The 23,367-nt window shown below is 42.5% G+C and overlaps 1 protein-coding gene across 1 annotated transcript in view; it reads right to left on the reverse strand.

The window, feature by feature from the left end:
- LOC127420807 (gamma-aminobutyric acid type B receptor subunit 2-like) overlaps nucleotides 1–23,367 on the reverse strand; it is a 382,579-nt gene that overhangs the window by 149,711 nt on the left and 209,501 nt on the right. The window contains exon 3 of the mRNA XM_051663355.1: nucleotides 9,418–9,588. Within this exon, the coding sequence (XP_051519315.1) occupies nucleotides 9,418–9,588 (171 nt within the window). The remainder of the gene's footprint in view (nucleotides 1–9,417; nucleotides 9,589–23,367) is intronic.

Genomic DNA, 23,367 nt, shown 5'->3' on the forward strand with positions numbered 1-23,367 from the left:
ATGAGCTACCCTGTGGTATAGTACTGCTGATGGCGAGAGAGCGTGACACCGGCATGCACATACTAATCAGGCTTCCAGTGCCCTTCCCAAGCAGGTTGATGGAATCAGGTTCTTCCTCTGTGTCTGTTTAAGTCCAGCAACTCCATCCGGAGGCAAAGATAAAGGGATTTATACCTTCCAAAACTCTCACTGTGACTCTTTATCCCCCTCAAAGCCTCTAGCACAATGCTGTTCACTCAGCTTGGTACAGAAAGTGAGACTACAAAAGCTTTTACTATTTCTTTTTAGTTGATCTGATGTTTAGTCTTGATAGTTTTATTTCTGTACAGGGGATGGGATCCTCAATATATATCTCTGATTTATTTTTTCAGTAAAAATTTCAAAACATACATCAAGGGCAGAGGGTATCACACATGCAAACTGTTTTGCTGAGATCTCGCTCTCTTCAGTAGGAGGTGTGACACACTTGCCGAAACAAAATGGTTGAGTGGTGACAAACATACCAACTCATCGCAACTCTCTTTCTCTAATTCCCAGTCATGAGGAGCTCACCGAAATAACAACAGATGTACCATGTGAGCATAAACAATTGTATTAGAGGGACAGATTCACAAAGAATAAATTGCGGCCGGTAAAAGCGGCATTTTTTTTTTTTTTTTTTTTTTTTTGCATGCACTCTCTGCACTGGTTTAGCACCCGATTCACTAATGAAATTGTGCAGATAGGCAATGACGCAAATGCGGCCAAAAAAAGCTGCTGAATGCAATATGCACGCACAACTCTGATCTTGTGGTCCGAATCGGAGCGCTTCATTGTGGTAGATGCCACAGACCACCGTATTTGACACACCCTGCCAGGACTATACAGCATCACTTTGATCCAGATACCAGGATCATCTCTTAAACATGAAGAACGTTTGCTTGACGACACCGCGCATCTGGATATATGCCAGGTTATAATGCTCTTCTCCATCATTTGATGATTATTTGATTAAGTACTGCTGATATGATCGGTTGAAAATGTTCACAAACATCTCTTTTAAATAAAATAAATTTTACCACCTACTTTCATTTGGCGGTAATAGCGCGATCTGAATTGCACCAGACAATTTTTGTGAATGAAGCGCAATGTACAATGAGCCTAATTTACATAGAAAGGAGGTGTGTTTGTGTGGAAAGGAATGACAATGACTTCATTTAACTAATCAGGACCAAGGTTATTATTGTTAAAACTTTGTTAAAAATCAACAAAATGTTATTAATGAGAGAGTGCTACAAAAATCCATCTTCCAAACCATGTCTTTACTTTTCCCAAATACACTTTGATAAACTTATAATAAAGATTTATATTTTAGAGCTGTCGGGATGGATTTTGCGGGAAATTGCATACATGTGTCATTCGCCCGCGCGTGTTGATATCATGCACACAGAGAAAATAAGCTCCGGCTACTATAGCGCATGTGTGGAAATAGCGTGAAGCTGAAAGTTTGTTGTCACAACGAACGAGAAAATTTGACCATGGATCATTCAAAACGGCAAACCTCCAGGGAATCACCGGTTGTAAAAACAAAGAAACCCCGAACAGAGCAGAGTCTACAAGCAAAAAGGGAAAGCGACAGAGTCAGTAATAAAACAAGAATCAACATCGGCTTGGCTCTTCAGATGTGTACAACTCCAAGATCTGAAAAGATTTAAAAGTGACCCAGAGATGGCTTTTTTCTTACTCAACAGGTAAGATATTTTACTGATATGGTTTTATGTATAATTGTGTAATCACACATACTTCATTCTTTCAAACATTGATCCACGCAGAGGAGCAGAGCCGAAGCACAACTTGCGTCATTACCAAAACAATGTTCTTCCGCAAGACACATGCAGTTTTATTTTTTAACGGCTAGAGGGCCAAAAGTTACATAGTGTAGCTTTAACTAAAACGAAAACTGAAACTAAATATAATTGGGTTTTTTTTCGTAAACTGAAATAAAAATAACAAACCAACATAAATGGAAAAACTAAAACTAAACTAAAATACATTTTCATGGCTCTGATAAAGCTAAACTAAAATAAAACTAATCCTAAAAATTATTTAGTTTTAGTTTTTGTTGCGATATGTTTCTTAAACCTCTAAACCCCCATTACCTCTCCGGAGATATATCCAGCTGGATATTATTGCCTCTCCGTGGATTACCTTAATCTAAGACTGATGAGATTTAATGTTGCTAGAATCATTTATATAGAATGTATTCATATTTATAATGCTTTTTATTAAATTATTAAGCAAAAAAATAAAAGCTCAACATAGCTCAAAATATGTCAAATTGTCAAGGCCATATCCAGTATTATATTTATGTACATGATTAATCAAATTGCATGTTTTTAGTATTGGGGGGTTATATACAAATTAAAGGTGCAATATGTAACAATTTTCATGTAATATTCGCCTTTTTTTTGCCAATGTGTGAACGGCTTGTAACGCAACTTAAAAAATGAGCCCTTCCTGGACATCCTAGGTTGCCTATTAAAGCCTGTAGACTGATTTTCATGCGAAGGGAGTGGGTCACTTTTGCCGGGAAAATCCAAAGTATGTGACGTTTATGCACGCTCCCAAGAGCCTTGCCTCAGTGCTTCTCTTCTGCTATTCAACAGCGTCAACAAACTGCAACACTAGGTAACGTTATCTTAGAGATGGCATCCAGCAAACGGCCAGCTCCCAGCACAACACCGACTCCAACACGAACTCAGAGTAAGCCAAAAAAAAAAAAAAACATTTATCTACTGAATACCATCTGGCTAAGCAGGAACATGATTGTGGTCGAGCGAAAACTAGAGTGAACATCGGTAGGGCATTTGATTACTGGAGGGACCTTCGTTCAGTTTTGGGGATCAAAACCGACCCTGAATTGGCGTTCTTCTTATTGGACAGGTAAGCTTACATAACTGCAAAGCATGTGAAATATAGTGCCATAAGGATTGATCTGTGTAATTTTAGCTAAACTACAATAACACATGAAATGAATGCTAGAAAATGTTCAAGATAATGCAAAAAGACCCATTCATTAGTGTAACATCACTTGGTTATATAGAAAATATATATATTCTATTATTATAATACAATAGCGCATCGATTATATCAAAATGACAGTTGTGATGGAATCACATCAATACTTAATTGTGTCAACATATTTATAATGTACAGTCTATTTTATAAACAGCTACTGTCATCATCCACCAAATTTAGCTAACAGCTATTGATAAAGCTGGCTAGCTAGCTAATGCCGACAGGCTATCGTATAAATGCAGTCAGTGTATCATGCAAAGAAAAGTGATTACTTCAAACTACAGTCTTGCATAGTCAGACCTATATCCACACTTTGTTTTAGCCCTGTTCCAGCACTGGAGGGTCAAATATAATATACATTCTCAAAGTTTGCTACCTCATCTGTCAGCATGATGCTGGTGAATCACGTTCAGTCTCTTTGTACATTACGTCATTGTTTTGGCCGATGCTCGCGTCCCTATGGAGTGTGTGCACGAGCACGAGCACGAGCAACAGGTGCTGGCTGCAGTTCACTTAACGGCCACAGGTGTCATTAACAACAAGGGTCTCTGAATCTTACATACTGCAACTTTAAGCTCTGTGTGATCGACATAATTCCTGTTCATTAAGTTTAATATATGTAAACAGTTTTTAGTCATGCGAGCGGCATGCTGCCAGTGTCATGCTAAGGTGTAGTGTTTTTTTATTTATTTTTTTTTAAGTAGCCTAAACATTAAATTTGACCCATATTATTTTCTTAATGCATGTTACTGGTTTTAATGTGAATGATTAATCTGTAATGTTATTCAAAGTTATTCCATTTCACATTAATTTTAGATGTTATTGGTATTCTGAAATAATGTGAAAACTGTTTATTTTTAACATATTTTTTCTGGTGCACAATTGTCCAATAGGCTTACACCGATCAGCCACAACATTAAAATCACCTGCCTAATATTGTGTAGGTCCCCCTCGTGCCACCAAAACAGCGCCAACCCGCATCTCAGAATAGCATTTTGAGATGCTATTCTTCTCACCACAATTGTACAGAGTGGTTATCTGAGTTACCGTAGACTTTGTCAGTTCGAACCAGTCTGGCCATTCTCTGTTGACCTCTCTCATCAACAAGGCGTTTCCATCGGCAGAACTGACCCTCACTGGATGTTTTTTGCTTTTGGCACCATTTGAAGTAAATCCTAGAGACTGTTGTGTGTGAAAATCCCAGGAGATCAGCAGTTACAGAAATACTCAAACAAGCCCGTCTGGCACCAACAATCATCCATGCGATTATCTAATCAGCCAATCGCGTGGCAGCAGTGCAGTGCATAAAAATCAGCAGATACGGGTCAGGAGCTTCAGTTAATGTTCACATCAACCATCAGAATGTGGAAAAATGTGATCTCAGTAATTTGGAAAGTGACATGATTGTTGGTGCCAGATGGGATGATGTTGGAGCAACTTTTTAAACTACTGGAACCATTTCCAGTTCATTCAGATCAATTGCAAACAGACAGCTAGTCAATCTCTGAGGTGGTGCCATGTTTGCTCAACATTGAAGCAGGAAAGCTACTTGCACAAATTCTGTTTAATTCCTTGCGTGACAGATTTGATTTTGTTTTAAATCCCATGTCTACAAAATGTATTCCAACACAGCAGCAGCATGCCTTATGGATCCGCGTGATTCCCTTATTCTTCAGTCTCCAGAATTAGAGCCACTGAGGAGGGCAGCAGAATCACTTGTAATTGACTGGATAAACAAGGATAACAGGCCATGAGTCGTTATTAGGAAAATTCAGCAGATTTTGGGCCTCCAACACAAACTCCTCCTAACTCTTGCGATGTTCTGCAGAAGTACTGTTTCCTTGCATATCGCTTGGAGACAAACTTCTCACGCCCAGCAAACAGAGATGAAAGTTCAGCAGGAGAATTGAGAAAATACCCGGAAGAGGTCATGCAAGGAGTATCTGTACAGTCACCAGTGCAATTCTGGAGAGAGAGAGGAGCTCTGTATCCAAAGCTTGTCACTGTGGCACAGGATCTAGTGTGTGCTCCTGCTTCACAAGCTTTTGTGGAGCGCATCTTTTCCATATGTGGACAGTTAACATCGGGATTGAGAAACCGGGCAACTACATCCCTGGAGCAGAGTGTGTTTCTCAAGATCAACAGGAAATTGCTGCTTGAACTTGAAGATGTCTGAAGATGTCAGCAACACCCAGTAATTTCATATCTACTTTTAAATTATTTCAACTGGAATGACTGTTTGTTGTGTTGCCAAAGCATAAGGTTAAAACAAAGAGAAAAGAAACAATATAATATAATATAATATCCAGTAATTTATTCTGATTTCTCTCTCTCTCTCTCTCTCTCTCTCTCTCTCACACACACACACACACACACACACACACACACACACACACACACACACACACACACACAGAGTCTTTTGACTCATGTTTTACACTGTCAATCAGTGATTTGTTTTACATTTCATTTGGAATTGATATAGAGTTTAGTTTAATGTTCAGTTTTCAGAGTTGTGACGAGTTATTTTCTCATGTCAAATCAAATGCACTAAAGAGGACTTTGGGGTTAAAGTTCAATAAAAAAGGATCCTTAAATCAGAATTATGTGTTTTCTTTTTCTGTAATATCTGTAATGAAAGTCAGTTGGTCTTGTTTAACAATTATAATTATTATTTACAAATTGGGGGTATATATATATATATATATAGGGTGTCCAGCTATATGACCCAAATTACACAAATGCCTGTTACAATTATAACCTTGGGACCCAGAACAATTTCAGTGCTGATTACACCTGCTAAAATAGATCACGGGTAGTTAGTGAATTAGACGCAGATTCTTGCGTTCAATTATCACACGCAAAAGTGCCGCAACTGTTTAGTGAATTTTGGCATGACCCCTGTTGGACTGTTTTGTGTTTGTCAATGTTTTATTTTGCAAGCACTTGGCTGTGTGTGTTTGCCAGCCATATGCTCTGCCTGCTCCGCCTCGTTCCCCTAACCACACCCGCTTGTTAGTCTAGTCCTTGTTATGTTGATTGCCTCCACCTGTACCTAATGTGTGCTCCTCTATATATTTTGCCCTCTTCCCTCTTGTGTCAGATTGTTTTGTTAGTCTTGTGAACGCCGTCCGGATGGACGGCGTTCACAAGACTAACAAAACAATCTGACATGTATGTTCCTATCTTTTGGGCAGTCTTGTATTTGTTTCATTCCTGACAGTTTTTGCTTTCTCCTGTTATTTTCTCCCCTGTGAGTTTGTGTTTTGTATTGTGTAGTTTTGCTTTTTTTTTTTTTACCTGGTTCAGTCTTTGTCTCCCTTGTGAGAGTTTGTTCCATTTTTGATTGTTTAGATATTTTTATCTCATTCCTGCGTTTGGGTCGACACTCCCACACTCACCCCTGACGTAACGATCTGACCAGACTTGGACCCAGCAGGGATTAGTCTTTCTAAACCCCGCTCCTCTGTGCATTACTAGGTTTTTTGATCTCCACCAGGGAGACCAGTCGGTGAGGGAGTATGCACTGGAGTTTTTAGCTTTGTCCTCGGGCTTGGGCTATAACCAGGCCTGCCTCATTGACATTTTTTTTCTGTGGCAGGTCTGGCTGAGCCCATCAAGTCCTGCATTCCAGTTGGGGGTGAGAAGGGGAGTTTTTGTAAAACAATTAAACTAGTGCTTCAATGGGATATGTTTTTTTTGTTGTTTTTTTTAGCCAGTGTCTTTGGAGTCTACACTCCTACACTCACCCCTGACAGATTTAGGGCATTTTCAGACCTGTAGCTTAATTGACTTGTTCCAAAGCAGGGACTAAAATATAATGTTGCTGCTTCTTCATTTAGAAGACTTAGCTCATACGTCGATATATCGGTTAAAATTATATACTTGTAAGAATGTTAATTGATTACAGGTACAAATGAGTATTGTTTGTCACAGTTATGCAAAAGTCTCCGCATGGTACAGAATGCACATTCCAGTCAGAGGTTGCCCTGCAAGTAAACCTTATCTGACACACGGATGAGTATGAGTTGTAAAATTTCTGTTGTGGTTCTTTTTATCCATCATTAGTTCCATTTGCTTTATCTGTGCATTGAAAATAACCTGTTCTCACAGTTGAGCTCACTCTTTATCCCTCTTGTGCACGCACCCACACACACACTAAAAGAGTGAAGCAATGTTTATTTCTGTCATAAAGTTACTGACGCCATCCTACCTTTGTCTGTTCTGTAACTATCCAAAAGAGAGAAGCAATCGTGCCACCTCGTCCAGGTGGTCTGGGACCAATTGTTTTGGTGCGGATCTGAGTGTGATTTCTGTGTTCATATATGCCTATGCGAACTGAACCAAGGGAGAATACGCACAAGGTTCTGAAACAAATGCTCCAAATGAGCCAGGTGAGATTCATGGAGTAATTTACCTCAATATCATAATATTGTTCCACTGTATACCTGTATGTGGCTGGAACGTAAAACTTAAACTTGAACTTGTGAAAGCGCGTGATTGCATATTTATCCCCTTGAGGTTTGATGTAGAATGCGTATGTCCATATGCAGCTTTCACTGAGCAAAGAAATTGCATTATACAGACGTTTGTGTCTCTGCTTTCTGATGTTATTTTAGTGTTGGAAAAAAGGCAAGAAAAATGCTTGGTGACAGAATCACTTTGGATTACAATCAGCATTTGTGGTGATATTCAGCTGAGTGCAATGAAAAAGTTCAGATCAGCAACATCTTGTCAGTTCTTCAGCTGAAGAAGCTCATTGGTCACTTGACGAGAACACAAGACACCACTTCAGCGACAGAAATATTTTTTCTAACAGTTTTGATGTGCTTTTCTGTTGCTAGAACCATTAACTCAGCAGGGAGTCTTGACCGTCAAGTGATTAACATCCTCCCCCTGAAAGACACTAATGTGCGCTTCATCTCCATCCGCCTGGCTGGCGATTATGTTAATGAAGCTCACATCTGAAAATCATTGGAAAAATTGGCTATTAATCTATTAAAGGGTTAGGGTTTCCTCAAAATATGTTTTTTCAAACCTGTTATGAGGTCCAATTTTTAAGAATATTGCTCCTCGCCAAAAAAGAGAAAGTGATTAAGGCTGTCAGTCAATAATATTCTGCCTAACATCTCTTTGTGTTCAACAGATGAAAGAAAGTCATACAGGTTTTTGCAGTGGATAATTAGAAGAATCCAATCAAACGATTGAGATCTTAGCAATTATTTTGGAGTAAATTGACATGAGAAATAATAGTTCTCTTCAGCTAGAAACATTGCCTACTGGGGCACTGTACAACACTTTCTAAAAGCAACAAAAAACAGCAGTGTTAAATAGATCTAAAACCAAAAGGATTTACTTGCAAAAGCAGTACCACTGAGCCATGACTAGGTGGATCTGTAATGACGATCTTGGCTCTAGATCTATTGCCTCAGGAATACTTTGAATTCTGACAGCATGCGGTTACTATGGTGCAGTTGTGTGAGAAAGGCATGCTAATATCTATTTGCCCCAGGTGGGTTTCAACTACATGTCCTACCGGAGGAGGGAATTTCCAGAAGCTTACAATAAATACACATACATAACACAATCTGTAATATTATGTATTAATGTCTCATCCTGTCTAGCTAAATGCTTTAAATTGTACTTTTATTTAATCTTAGTCAATGAGATGGGATTATATTGAATTCTGCAAGAGAATTAGACTGTCTATTCATTTGAAATACAAACAAGAGAACAAAAAATAAAGACACACTCAAACAAAAAATTATGGCTGATGTTTGTTTTTTTTAGAACCATTCTTCCAAAAAGGTGGACATGTGAGCTGGTTATGTAGAGCTATAAATATCTCAATATTCAATACTTAATAGGGCCAATGATAAGGGCTCATATCAGTCAGATGGATTTCACAAGATAAAGGACAGAAAACATAACATCTGCGATCAACAAACATTCTATTAACATTTTAGGTTGACTGTTATATTACCCAAAGTCAACACCAAATAGGTTGTTGTATAAAGGTATAGTATATAAGAATACTTTAGAAGTATAAAGGAAACTTCTAAATATGAACAGAATATAAAGAATAATTGAAACATTTGTGCCTTGAAACATCTACTCTCCTAAAGAAAAATGTTTCGACTTGCATCCTATTTTCATTTAAATGCTGGTAATTATGAAGAAAAAATTTGATCTATTTTGAACACAAACAATATTTAAAAAAAATTCAGTGTTAAATTGCCTGAATACTAAAACATATTTCAGAAGTTCAAATTCTGATAAGTAATATTAGTCTGTCTTACTTAGCAGTCCAGGGCAGGTCTGTGCCCTAAATTTGAAGTAATTTTATTTTCCTCGACATACCTCAGAAAACCGCTGGACATCCTGGGTCAGGGTTCCCACTCTACTCCAGTTGTAAAAGTTGAGAAACTTCACCACAGCAGGGTTCACAGCATTGTCTGATGGAACCGTCCTGAAGAAGTTTGGGTATTTTTTCCTGTCTGCCAGCACAGGGGTTGTGGCCGCAAAAGAAAGCTGAAAAAAAAAAAAAAAAAGAGGTAGGGGAGGCTTATTTTAGCAAAGGACTGGTCACATATGAGATACAAATCGGCACCAGTAGGCTTTGTGTGATGATATTAATCCATATAAAATTAGCAGCAACAGTATAAGGAGAAAGAGAGAAAACATAATGGTTAATGTGTAAGATATGAATTCCAGTCTTTCAGTTAAAAGAGGCATTGGCTGTTTATTTACTTTATAACATGCATGTGTATTAGCAGGACCACACACACACACACATATCATTATGTTAAACAATAAATATCCAGCACAATAAGTGAAAAGGTTGAAATTTTACTTACAGCTAACCAAAAAAACAAATAAAACACAAACAAAAATGTAAAAAAAACAAACAAACAAAAAAAACAAAAAACAGTTCAGATGATAATGTACTGAAATTCTACAGTAGACTCAAATGTAACCAAACATATGCAGATACTGCAAAGTCATAATCAAATTCAACAGTTTGTCAGTACATTTTTTAATTATAGCACCATGGCATAATTGAACTGAGATAAAACATTGTGCTCACATTCAACTTTGGACTGTTTTGCCCAGCATGCTGGATAGAGTACAAGCGGTCGACCCATAGCCAGTGTGCCAAGACTCCAGGAGTCTAGAGTGTATGTGTGAATGAATCAGCACACTAACATGTCTTTATAAAAACACAGCACTCACAACTTTGAAGAGTGCCCATAATGACAGAAGCAGTGAACATTGGCACCTCTGGTGGTTGACTTTAGAAAACCAGCTTGTGAATGAATGTACAGAGCCTAAAAGTTTAAAGAAATAGTACACCAAAAAACAATAGCTTATGCGACTTGTGCTTCATATTCCAAGTCATCTGATACTTTTGTGTTAAAAACAGACAGAAATTTAAATCATTATTCTCTAATAAAAGTCTCCCTCAGTGAGCTGTTAACGCTGTTAAAGAGTCAGTGATTCGGACGTGTCTGGTTCATTAACAAATTGTTCTTTTAAGCCAGTTCTTGTCAGTGAACCACTGGACTGAATGATAAATTCCTGACTTAAATTTTGGGATGTTCCACACAAAAAGCAATAATATGATTTCATGGGATTTAAAATAAAAAACAAGTTTTTTAATGCTTTACAGCAGGCAAAGAGCTGTTCGGAGTTTCTAAAGCTCTGCGTGAGATCCAAATAGATGCGTAAAGCGCGCACCGGACACAGCAACACCAAGGCTGAGTCTGCGTCCTTCTGGGGAAGCGCTTGCAGGTTCACCACCTGATCCCTAAATGGGGTCGTGGGAACCTTGGGCACATAGCCCGGTCGGGGTCTCAGGATTACATGAGAGTAGCCCGAACCGAACTACAGGCATGTTTCTCTGACAGAGAAGGCCTGCAGGTCCCCTACCTTCTTGATGGAAGTGAGGGCAGTCAGGAGGACAGCCTTCAGAGAGAGTGCCTTTAGCTCGGCTGACTCCAACGGCTCGAAGGGAGCTCCCCGTAGTCCCCGAAGGATTAACAGAGAGATCTCATGAGGGAATGAGGCACGGTCTGGGGGGGTTCAACCTCCTAGTGCCTCTCAGGAACCTGATGATCAAGTCATGCTTCCCCAAATACTTACCATCCACTGCATCATGATGTGCCGAAATGGCGGCTACATACACCTTCAAGGTGGAGGGGGACAGCCGCCCCTCCAACCTCTCCTGCAGGAAGGAAAGCACCGATCCGACTGCGCATCTCTGGGGGTCTTCCCATCGGGAAGAACACCACTTTGCGAACAGACACCACTTCAAGGCATACAGGCGCCTCGTAGAGGGAGCCCTAGCCTGAGTGATTGTGTCTACCACCATGGGTGGTAGGCCACTTAGGTCTTCTGCGTCCCGTCCAGGGGCCAGACATGGAGGTTCCAGAGGTCTGGTCACGGGTGCCAGATGGTGCCCAATCCCTGAGACAGAAGGTTCTTTATCAGGGGAATTCGCCGGGGGGGGGGGGGGGGGGGTTGGGGGCTGTCGTGAGGAGCGTGAGGTCCAAGAACCACGTCTGGGTGGGCCATTAGGGTGCTACCAGGATGACCTGCTCCTCGTCCTCCCTGACCTTGCACAGGGTCTGTGCAAGTAGGCTCACTGGGTGAAATGCATATTAGTCCTGGGGGCCAGCTGTGTGCCAGCGCATCTATACCGAGGGGTGCCTCGGTCAGGGCATACCAAAGCGGGCAGTGGGAGGATTCCCGGGAAGCAAACAGGTCTACCTGTGCTCGACCAAATCGACTCCAAATCGAATCAGCTGGACCACCTGGGAGTGGACTCCCCTAAGTGTAACCTGTTGTGACAGCGCGTCTGCTGCAGTGTTGCGGTCGCCCAGGATGTGAGTGGCTCGCAGCGACTTGAGGTGCTGCTGATTGCAGAGGAGGAGACGGCAGGCGAGTTGTGACATGCAACACGAGCGTAAGCCACCTTGGCGGTTGATGTATGCCACCGTTGCCGTGTTGTCTGTCCGAACCAACACATGCTTGCCCTGGATCAATGGCTGATGCCTCTGCAGGGCGAGCAGTACTGCCAACAACTCGAGGCAATTGATGAGCTAATGTGGACGCCTCCAAGACGCCTCCAAGACGGGCTGGGGCGCCATATGCAATGGGCGTGGCTGCGTGCCCGTTGCATACGGCGCCCCAGCCCGTCTTGGAGGCATCCTGCTCTAGGGGAACCCCTGCCCGTAGAAATGCTAGGTCGTTCCAAGGGCTGAAGAGGCGGTGACAAATCAGCGTGACGACCATGCGATGTGTCCCGCAGCGCCATGCCCATCTCGGGACTCGAGTCTGAAGCCAGTGCTGAAGCGGTCTCATATGCATCAACCCGAGCGGTTTGGCCACCGCTGAGGATGCCATATGCCCCAGGAACCTCTGAAAGAATTTCAGTGGAACCGCTGTCTTCCGCCTGAACACCTTCAGACAGTTCAGCACCGACTGTGCACGCTTGTTTGTGAGGCGTACTGCCATCAAGAAAAGAGATGCTCTGAACTGGGGAGAGCTTGCTCTTTTCCCAGTTGACCCGAAGCCCCAGTCGGCTGAGGTGCCTGAGCACCAGGTCCCTGTGTGCGCACAGTAACTCTCGAGAGTGAGCTAGGATCAGCCAGTTATCGAGGTAGTTGAGTATGCAAATGCCCACTTCCCTTAGCGGGGCAAGGGCTACCTCTGCGACCTTCGTGAAGATGCGAGGGGACAAGGACAGGCCGAAGGGGAAGACCTTGTACTGGTATGCCCGGCCCTCGAAAGCAAACCGCAGGAAGGGTCTGTGTCGAGGTAAAACCAAGATGTGGAAATACGCGTCCTTCAGGTCTACCGCTGCGAACCAATCTTGATGTCGGACACTCGCTAGAATGCATTTTTGCATCAGCATCGGTTCAGTACTCGCAGGTCCAAGATTGGACGCAACCCACCGCCTTTCTTCGGTATGATGAAATAGGGGCTGTAAAACCCCTTCTTCATCTTGGCTGGAGGGACAGGCTCTGTCGCACCCTTCCTTAGAAGGGTAGCGATTTCCGCACGCAAGATAGCAGCATTCTTGCCCTTCACCGAGGTGAAGCGGACGCCGCTGAACCCTGGCAGACACCTGGCAAACTGAATCGCATAGCCAAGTTGGACGGTCTGGATCAGCCATTGCAACGGGTTGGAAAGCGCGAGCCACACGTCCAAGCTCCGGGCAAGGGGGACCAAGGGGACAATATTGTTGGATGTACTAGCGCGTGGGGCCTTGCGGCGGGGCGGAGCCTGAGGCACCACGTCAAGGGGGCTTGAGCCCCATGGCCGTGCTGAGTCGAGGGACACTGAAGCACTTACCTGGCTCCTGATACCCACCATAGGTTCGTAGATATACGAAGTATATCGTCCCCGCAGTCCGTCAGGGACTGGACGGGAGCTTCAGGCGCCCACGCCAGGTGGTGGCACACTGCGGGCACAAGTGCACGGTTCCACTCTAACCCAACGCTCGCATCTGCCCGGGCAAGCATGTCAGCCAGCTCCGTGTCGGCCTGCGACTGGGCGACTGTACCCGAGGGAGGAAGCCCAGCCGAAGCCTCCGCGTCGGACTGAACGAGCCCACTCTCCGATGCTGCGCTCGAGAGCTCATTGTCTTCCCAGGTCCCGAATAAGAGGTCAAATTCGCCCTGAGACAAGCCAGCGGTCTCGTCTGAGAGCCCGACTGGGGCAAGCGAGCATGATGAGGAATGGGAGGTCCGTGGGGGGATACCCAGCGGAGGTGTTCCCATTGAGGTCCCCAAATCGCCCCCAGTGCTAACCACTGCAGCCTCATACCCGTAGATAGAAGGACCGAGGCGGGGAGCCACTGGGGTGGCTTGCTTTCTTACGAAGGCAAGCCACGACTGCAACGTTGCCATGGTCATGTTCTTGCAATGAGGACAAGACCCATCCACGAACGATGTCTCCGTGTGGGCAGTGCCCAGACACGTAAGACAACGATTGTGGCCATCAGAAGCCGAGAGATAACAACCGCAACCAAGAATAACACACAAACGGAAAGGCATCTTTAAAAAGATGTTCCGTGTGTGCCGCTCTTTTAGTGAAGAAAATATACTCTTTTAGAATATACTCTTTTTGTTGTTTGTTTCTGCCGAAGCGCCCAGGGGCGTTCTCTGCACTGCATCGGTGCAGAGGGGGAGAAGCCGCTGAAATGCACCGTAAGAATCCAGCAGAGGAGGTGAATGAATATCATGGAGAATTCAGCTCAATGAATAGAACCGCTCGGCTCTGAAGAGAAAATCTGAATGAGTGGTTGCATACCAGCTCCTTTTATACCCGTATGTCCGGGGGAGTGGCATGCAAATTCCACTCGCCAATTCCCATTGGCCTTTTTTCAAAGATCAGAGGTGTTTGGGGCTCCCAAGAGTGACCCCTAGTGTCACTACATCGACACAACTTCGAGTGAGTGACAGATAGGGAACATGCATGTACTGTTCTGGTATTGCATGCTAAGCATGTTTATATATTTTCAGGCTTTGAAGGGAAGGTTTAAATGTGGCTTCACACTTTTGAAGCGTTTCTCTCTCTCCCTCTCTTTCACTCAAAACATGCCCTCTTTCATGTTGTCAAACGCCAAGCGGTGTATCTTAAGCCTCAACTGATGTAAAAAAAAAGCCCTGAACATCATTGTATGATCTTTATGCCAGTGCTCCTTCAGTAGATTAACAAATGTTCCTCTGGTTATAATACATCCTGAGGGTTGTAGTCTCTTAGAGATAAACATATGGAAATGCTTTGAATTCAAATAGAAAAAGTCGTCTTATACTTGTTAAAGGAGCACACTATTTGCTTACAGTCATAAAATGTCTGCCTGGTCGCTCGGCTGCACATTCAATTTGACAAAATTTTCATTGCTGCATGTTGATGTTTTTATGAAAATGTGTATGGCTGGGTTGTTGAATTTGCAGGTCTGTTCATTGAATTTAAGCAGCTATTTGCATATAGTGCTATCAGTGTAAACTACATTGAAGCACAAGGAAGCACCTCAATTGAAAAATGTGACAAGTTCTATGCCATTCCAGTCTACATCAGCGTTTTAACTGAAAATGAAATTGCAGTTGGAGGTTTCTTTGCTTGGGATTGGATCAACTAAATAACTTCTGCTGTGAAAAGAATTGGAGGAGAAATGAAACTGATTTCTGCTCTGAGGTGTGCAGTGGCCGGGATCCACTGACCTCTGGAGAGCTGTGGGAACAGTGTCTCATCTCGTCTCATTTGTAGCCCCTCTGGTGAATGAATGTGTTGACATAATCACTGGATGACGGTGATTAAGGGTGTGCTGTTCAGTTAAAAGGTGTTATATCAACCTTGAATTGCTCCGATGGTAGGAACATACCTAATTATGGAATTTAGAAAATGATGAATGCATTACTTTATAATGTGGTATTTATCATATAATTAATCACATTAAATTAACATGTTAAATCGATAGCCCTAACTTTTATGCTTTTTAGAGTATCGCACAGAGAGCGTAGCAATATATTAACTTCAAAATCTTGCCTGTGACACTTATGAGGTTCCATGATGGTTAGGATGCTGTCTTAGAAGGCACCTGCCTATGTAGGCAGTAGACTGCAAGGCAGCTCACTAGATTTTGAAACAAAGCTTTATTTCTCATATATTATCATTTTTAGAATGTACCAATTAGATCTCATGAAAAGTCGTACATAATTTACGAGTTGGCTATTTCGTATGTTGTTCGCATAAACTCGTACAAATTCATCACGAGCAAATTCCCGGATGTCTAATGCGTAAGCACGAGTTCCGCGCACGAGGCGTTAAGCACATACTTATTAATATTATGCCATAAACCAAACCCCTTATCTAAACTTAACCAATCAGTAGAGTGTGTAAACATGATAGGAAGCAGTTGTGTGTGACAGAAGCAAGTAATTGTCACGAATTAGATGGAAACGACATCATTGGCTGTGGTGAAAGTCGTAGGAATTCAAACGAGTGCAGTCACACGTTAGCATACGAATTAGCCAAATTTAGAAAAGTCGTATGAATCCTGATAATTTCACCGTGAGAGTGTGTTGCAACCTGGAATGTACTCAAGATTTTGATCAATCTAAAAGTGACACTAAAGACAATATTGATGACATAAGCATGCACATATAAACATGCAAAACTATGCTTAAATAATAATCTCTGACATATACAGTACCATTTTGTGTAAATAACACAAGATTAACCTAATGGAGACATGCATTACGATCACAGTCTCAAGATTAAGATCACAGACCAAATCACCTTGAAATGAAATGTATTAATTTATTTGACAAATTTTCACATTTACCTCAGCTGAAATGCCTTATGAACATAAGCAAGCTGAATTTGTCACACACACACACACACACGAAGAGAGAGAGAGAGAGAGAGAGAGAGAGAGAGAGAGAGAGAGAGAGAAAATCTTAATTCTTTCCCTCATCTCACAATGTCACACTGGTGTGTACACACCCTGACAGCCAGAGAACTTGCAAATAACAACAGTCTAACATTTCAGTGAATTCCATTAAACCCTGTTAAAACATTCAGACCTGTGAATATTTAGACAAGGGAACAGACAGATTTGGAAAATCCTTACTTACACTGTAATATTATAGGGGAAATGTGTGAAGCAAAGCTATAGCTGACAGTAGACATGAGCGTAGACATAATCAGACCACCTTCTCCAACAGGAAGGAGGGCCAGTATGACATCAATTTTTCCTGGTAAAGTGGACATGGTCATATAAAAGGGGATTGGAAGGGACTGAAGTCATCTAATATAATGATTTTGTGTCCTCTATGAAGAGTTATTGATGATAATCAACGTAGGGTTAATTGCTGTGCAAGAGAAGATAAGACATTAAGATTCCTGATAACGGCAGAGATTAGTAGTCTGTGATTCTCTTTGAAGCCAAGTGTGCTTTAACTCAGAGTCAGACACTATTCAGATTGGTTGTGGTTTTGGCCTTTTCAGACCTGCCTAAATGAAAGCTGTTTCTTCACCTGACAATTATGAAAAGTACCTAATTTCAGAACAGTGATGTCACACCTGTTAAACATATGAAAGCCTGATAGTACATTCAGTTAAAGGGATAGTGAATTTCAGTCAGTTCCTCACACAAAGCTATCTCATGGCTTTCAGAAGTAATCTAGCACACTAGTTGTATGAACTACAGTACTTTAATGGTTCATTTGTACCTAACTTCAAAAAAGTTCAACTTAACAAAAACTTTCATATGGATATTGTTTGCAAACTGCATCGCTAGCAAACAGGCACAATGCGACAAGTTTCCAACGACAAGTAATTTGTCTGTCCACTGAACATTAAACTGCTGTACAACACCACACAATCACACAATGTTTAATATACATTTACGAGGAGTGGTAATTTGGACTAATGATTATTCAACTGTAGGCGGAGCTACCAGCATGACAACACAGAAAAAAATACCTAGAGATCAGCAAAATGTCCTGACATTCATAGTGATTTTCATGGTTGTGGCTGATTAGAATAAAACCAAAAATGTTCATGGAAGAGCTTTTTTCGTTTGTCACTTTTATTTCTTATCATATCATGCCTGGTGTTATCCTGTAAAACTGGATGCTGAATAACCAACCCCAAGTGAACAAAATGCGAAGTTGAATGTGTAAAGTTTTTCAATCACAATGTTCAGTGCTCCGCTCTCAAATTAGTTTAGAAGAATTGCAATGTGTTCTTGTGGAGAAAATTAGCTGATTTAAACCACTATCAGAATGTAATCCTGTTTTCACTTCAATGGCCATGTCCAGAATAAGAGGCAGCAACATGGGCATGTCGTGCCATGTCACTTCGTCATTCAGCTCAGCTCAATGAAGTGTTTGTTATTCAAAACACACAGATTAGTGCTGCCAATTAAGGATTTTTATCATGCTAGTGCCGCTAAATCCAAATGCACCTACTGAGGTGCTACTGAGCATTTAAGGGTCTCTTAGAGGTTGCTCTAATCTTTGTTTAGTTTAGACCAGGTTACACGCTGAATGCTCCATCCACACAGGGGAACAGTCAGAGCACAATGCACTGAGATATAACCCTGTTCTCTCCACAAGGACAATAGAATTCTTCTTATTATTATTTTTAAACATCAGAGTGATGAGAGAGGCTGCTGTAGCATCTTGCTGATAAAAAACTCTTATGACATTAAATCTTAATTTCCACCAACACCTGATGAGTCCAAGATACAACCTTGTTCCAAAGCTGTTCTTAAAGGTAAAGCATGTAATATTGGTGCCTCAACAGGTTTTCCCAAACATGGCCCCCATTTGCCATTAATTGCTCAAACTGATAGCCCTGCCCCAATCTTACGCCATTGATAAAACCAATTTTCCTATCGTGGACTGGTCGGGATGATCAAACAAACAGAGCAATGTTTTGATAGTGCCACAGTGTTTACACATTTCAAATCAAATCAAATCACTTTTATTGTCACACAACCATATACACAAGTGCAATAGTGTGTGAAATTCTTGGGTGCAGTTCCGAGCAACATAGCAGTCGTGACAGTGATGAGACATATACCAATCTACAATAAACATCAAATTTACACAACACAATTAAAAATCTAATATACACATAATTACACACAACACAATATACAAATAATAACATACAATGTACATTATACAATCCACACAATATAGAATACACATTATACAATAAAAAAAAAATAGTATATATAAAATGTACAGTAGGTTGTATTGTACTGTATCGACATTAAGGCTGTCGGTTTATAGTCAGTTACCAGTGTGTTGTTAAGAGAATATAATTTATGACAGTCCAGTGTGAGATAATAAGATTAATAAAGTGCAGTGCTGATGTATATCGATTGTGAGAGATCAAGAGTTCAAAAGTCTGATTGCTTGGGGGAAGAAGCCGTCATAAGTCGGCTGGTTCGGGTCCTGATGCTGCGATACCACCTGCCTGATGGTAGCAGTGAGAGCAGCCCATGGCTCGGGTGGCTGGAGTCTCTGATGATCCTCCGAGCTTTTTTCACACACCGCCTGGTGTATATATCCTGGAGGGAGGGAAGCTCACCTCCGATGATGTATCTAGCAGTTCGCACAACCCTTTGCAGGGCTTTACGGTTGTGGGCAGTGCTATTGCCGTACCAGGTGGAGATGCAGCCAGTCAGGATGCTCTATACACTGCTGGTGTAGAACTGTGTGAGGATGTGGCGGTTCATTCCAAACTTCCTCAGCCGTCTCAGGAAGAAGAGGTGCTGATGAGCCTTCTTCACAACGGCCTCAGTGTGGACAGACCATGTGAGTTCCTCAGTGATGTGGACACCCAGGAACTTGAAGCTGCTGACTCTCTTCACTGGTGCTCCATTGATGGTGATGGGGCTGTTTTCTCTTTCTCTTCTCCTGAAGTCCACCACAAGTTCCTTTGTCTTACTGACGCTGAGGAAGAGGTTGTGCTCCTGACACCAGTGTGTCAGAGTGTGCACCTCCTCTCTGTAGGCTGCTTCATCATTGTCAGTGATCAGACCTACCACCGTCAGATCATCAGCAAACTTAATGATGGCATTGGAGCTGTGTTGCCACACAGTCATGTGTGTACAGGAAATACAGGAGTGGGCTAAGAACACAGCCCTGCGGGGCTCCAGGGTTGAGGGTCAGTGATGACAGGAAGTCCAGGATCCAGCTGCACAGCGAGCTGTTTAAGCCCAGAGCCTGGAGTTTCTCATCAAGCTTAGAGGGCACTATGGTGTTGAATGCTGAGCTGTAGTCTACAAACAGCATTCCCACATAAGTGTTCCTTTTTTCCAGGTGGGAGAGAGCAGTGTGTATTGTAGATGCAATGGCATCATCAGTGGAGTGGTTGTTGCGGTAAGCAAACTGCAATGGGTCCAGTGATGGAGGCAGCACAGAGCAGATGTAATCTTTGATTAGTCTCTCAAAGCATTTGCTGATGATGGGGGTCAGAGCAACAGGGCGCCAGTCATTTAAGCAAGTGATTTTGGATTGCTTTGGTACAGGCACAATGGTGGATGTTTTAAAGCATGTGGGGACTACAGACAAAGAGAGGGAAAGGTTGAAAATGTCCGTAAATACACCAGCCAGTTGGTTCGTGCATGCTCTGATGATGTGGCCCAGAATGCCATCTGGACCCACGGCTTTACGGATATTCACTTTTCAGAAGGATCGAATTACATCTGCTACAGAGAAGGAGAGCGAACTAACCTCTGTAGGTTCGGCTGTGAGAGCTCTCTCTGTGAGGGCTGTGTTATTTCCCTTGAACCGTGCATAAAAAGTATTTAACTCATCCGGGAGAGAGGCAGCGGTGTTCACGGCGGAGTTTTTATTCCCTGTAAAGTCGATGAGAAGATGATATTAATTCCCTGCCACATGCTTCTAGAGTTGGTGGTGTTAAACTGTCCTTCAATCTTGTTCCTGTACTGGTGTTTTGCTGCTCTTTTTCGGAAGGCATAACTGGATTGTTTATGCTCCTCCGCATTCCCGGAATTAAAAGCGGAGGTCCACGCATTAAGTGCCGTGTGAACATCGCTATTAATCCAAGGTTTCTGGTTCAGGTAGATCCGTATTATTTTGGATGGAAAAACATCCTCTACGCACTTTCTGATGAAACACGTTACGCTATCAGCGTACACCTCGATGTCTTCATCAGAAGCGGACCGGAACATCTCCCAGTCTGTGTGATCAAAACAGTCTTGTAGCATAGAGTCTGATTGGTCCGACCAACACTGGATCATTCTGAGGGTGGGTGCTTCCTGTTTCAGTTTCTGCCTGTAAGTGGGCAGAAGCAGAATGGAAGAGTGGTCCGATTTGCCAAATGGTGGGCGGGGGAGGGATTTGTAGCCATCCCTGAAGGGAGAGTAGCAATGGTCCAAAACCCGGTCCCCTTGTGTGTTAAAGCTGATGTGTTGGTGGTATTTTGGTGCAACTGATTAAAAATTGGCTTTGTTAAAGTCCCCGGTCACAATGAACGTGGCCTCAGGGTGCACGGCTTCCTGCTTGCTTATAATCCCGTACAGTTCCTTGAGTGCCCGGTCAGTGTCGGCTTGTGGGGGGATGTATACAGCTGTGATAATGACCGCTGTGAATTCCCTCGGTAGCCAGAATGGTTGACACAGAAGCATGAGAAATTCCAGATCAGGAGAGAAGAAAGACTTGATAGAATGTACGTTCCTCTGATCACACCAGGATTTGTTGATCATAAAACATACACCACCACCTCTGCTTTTACCTGAGAGGTCTTTTGTGCTGTCCGCTCGGTGCACGGAGAACCCCGCGGGTTCAATGGCTGAGTCTGGAATCTCCGCAGACATCCAAGTTTCTGTAAGGCAGATAATGCAGCAGTCCCTCATCTCTCGTTGGAAAGAGATCCGCGCTCTCAGCTCGCAGAGCTTGTTGTCCAGAGACTGAACATTTGCCAGTAGATTACTGGGTAGCGGGGGTCGATTTGCGCAATGTCTTACTCTGATGAGAACGCCGGCTCTGTTTCCCCTTTTCCTTCTGCATTTTTGCAGCTGGGCAGCCCAGACAAAGGGCTCCGCTGGTGTGTTTGAAAACAGCGGGTCGGCATTGAGGAATTTGAAGTCCGGTTTACGGTGTGTAATTGCAGAACCAATGTCCAAAAGTGTCTGTCGTAGACAATAAGGCAATAGGTCGTAGACATCCAAGACAAAAAAACATAAGAATTGTAAACAAAACAAACAAAAAACTACAATGTTGTTTCGGAGCTTGCAACGCAGCAGCCATACTCGGCGCCATCTTGAGTCCAAAAAGGGGAATCAATCTACAAATGGCTTACTTAAGAGTCTCTGCATATAAAGCAGAGATAGGAGAAAGTAACTGGAAAGAAAGGCATATTGAAGAAAGTAATGACCTCTAATGAATTCGATTTTCCTCCACTTCCAGTCGAGTCAGAAGATCAGTGTGAGCATTCACTTTCTCACCGAGGCAGAAAAAGAAAGTTATCACACAAAATTAGGCGCTCTCCTTTCCTCACAGATCCTCTAGCCCCTGACTGGCATCTCCATGTGATTTCTAGCCCAGAACATCTTGTTTAAAATGCATGACCTCCATCGAACTGTGATCACCATTCTTACAAGGAATGGGAGTTTACATAACATGGTGAAATTCATATTCACTACCATACTGCATGTAGTGCGCTTGGCTAAAATACTCACATGATGCATTTATGCAGATCTAGAGCAAAATAAACACATGCTGATCCAAATGTCATTTTATAAACATATAGTTTCGGCTCTCAATTCTGATTGCCCTGTTTGAAGTCAATGTAAAATGATTAGAAATGTACACAAGTCAACTCAAACAAACAGAAGGGTGAATTCACTAAGTTGCAAGCTTGAATCCAGGGTGTGCTGAGTGACTCCAGCCAGGTCTCCAAAGCAACCAAATTGGCCCGGTTGCTAGGGAGGGTAGAGTCACATGGGGTAACCTCCTCGTGGTCACGATTAGTGGTTCTCGCTCTCAGTGGGGCGCAGAGAGTAGCATGAGCCTCCAAATGTTGTGAGTCTCCGCGGTGTCATGCACTGCAAGCCACGTGATAAGAGGCACGGATTGACTGTCTCAGAAGCGGAGGCAACTGAGACTTGTCCTCTGCCACCTGGATTGAGGTGAGTAACCGTGCCACCATGATGACCTACTAAGTAATGGGAATTTGGCATTCCAAATTGGGAGAATAGGTTAAAAATTAAAAATTAAAAAATGAATGCAACCGGATAAACACTGTTTATTGATACACGCTCTCTGTGCTGGTTTAGCACCCAATTTGCTAAAGGAATTATGCAGAACAGGCAACAGCATAAACATGCCAACAAAATCTGCACTAAATGCAATTTGCACAGCACAGTTACGATCTTGGGGGCTGGTTATGAGAGCTATACAGCAAAAGATACAGCAGACCAACGTGATCTGGCTCACTCTGCCGGAACTGTGCAGAATCACTCAACTACTTCGATCCAGACACCCGAATCATCTGTTTAACATACCCAAAAATGTGCTTGACCACTCTGTGCATCTGGAGCTATGCCAGGTTATACTGCTCCTCCCCATCATTTGATCATTATTTTATGTATTACTACTGCCATATTCAAAACAAAATGTGCACAAACATTTCTTTTAAATACATTTCAGGTTACTCCCTGCTTTCCTCGGGCGGTAATAGCACAACATTTGAGCTGGGCAAATCCAGTATAGCACAGAGTAAAATCAGTGTAATGTGCAGTGTAATGAGTGACTC

Source organism: Myxocyprinus asiaticus, chromosome 30 (genome assembly GCF_019703515.2).
Source record: "Myxocyprinus asiaticus isolate MX2 ecotype Aquarium Trade chromosome 30, UBuf_Myxa_2, whole genome shotgun sequence".
NCBI lineage: Eukaryota > Metazoa > Chordata > Actinopteri > Cypriniformes > Catostomidae > Myxocyprinus > Myxocyprinus asiaticus.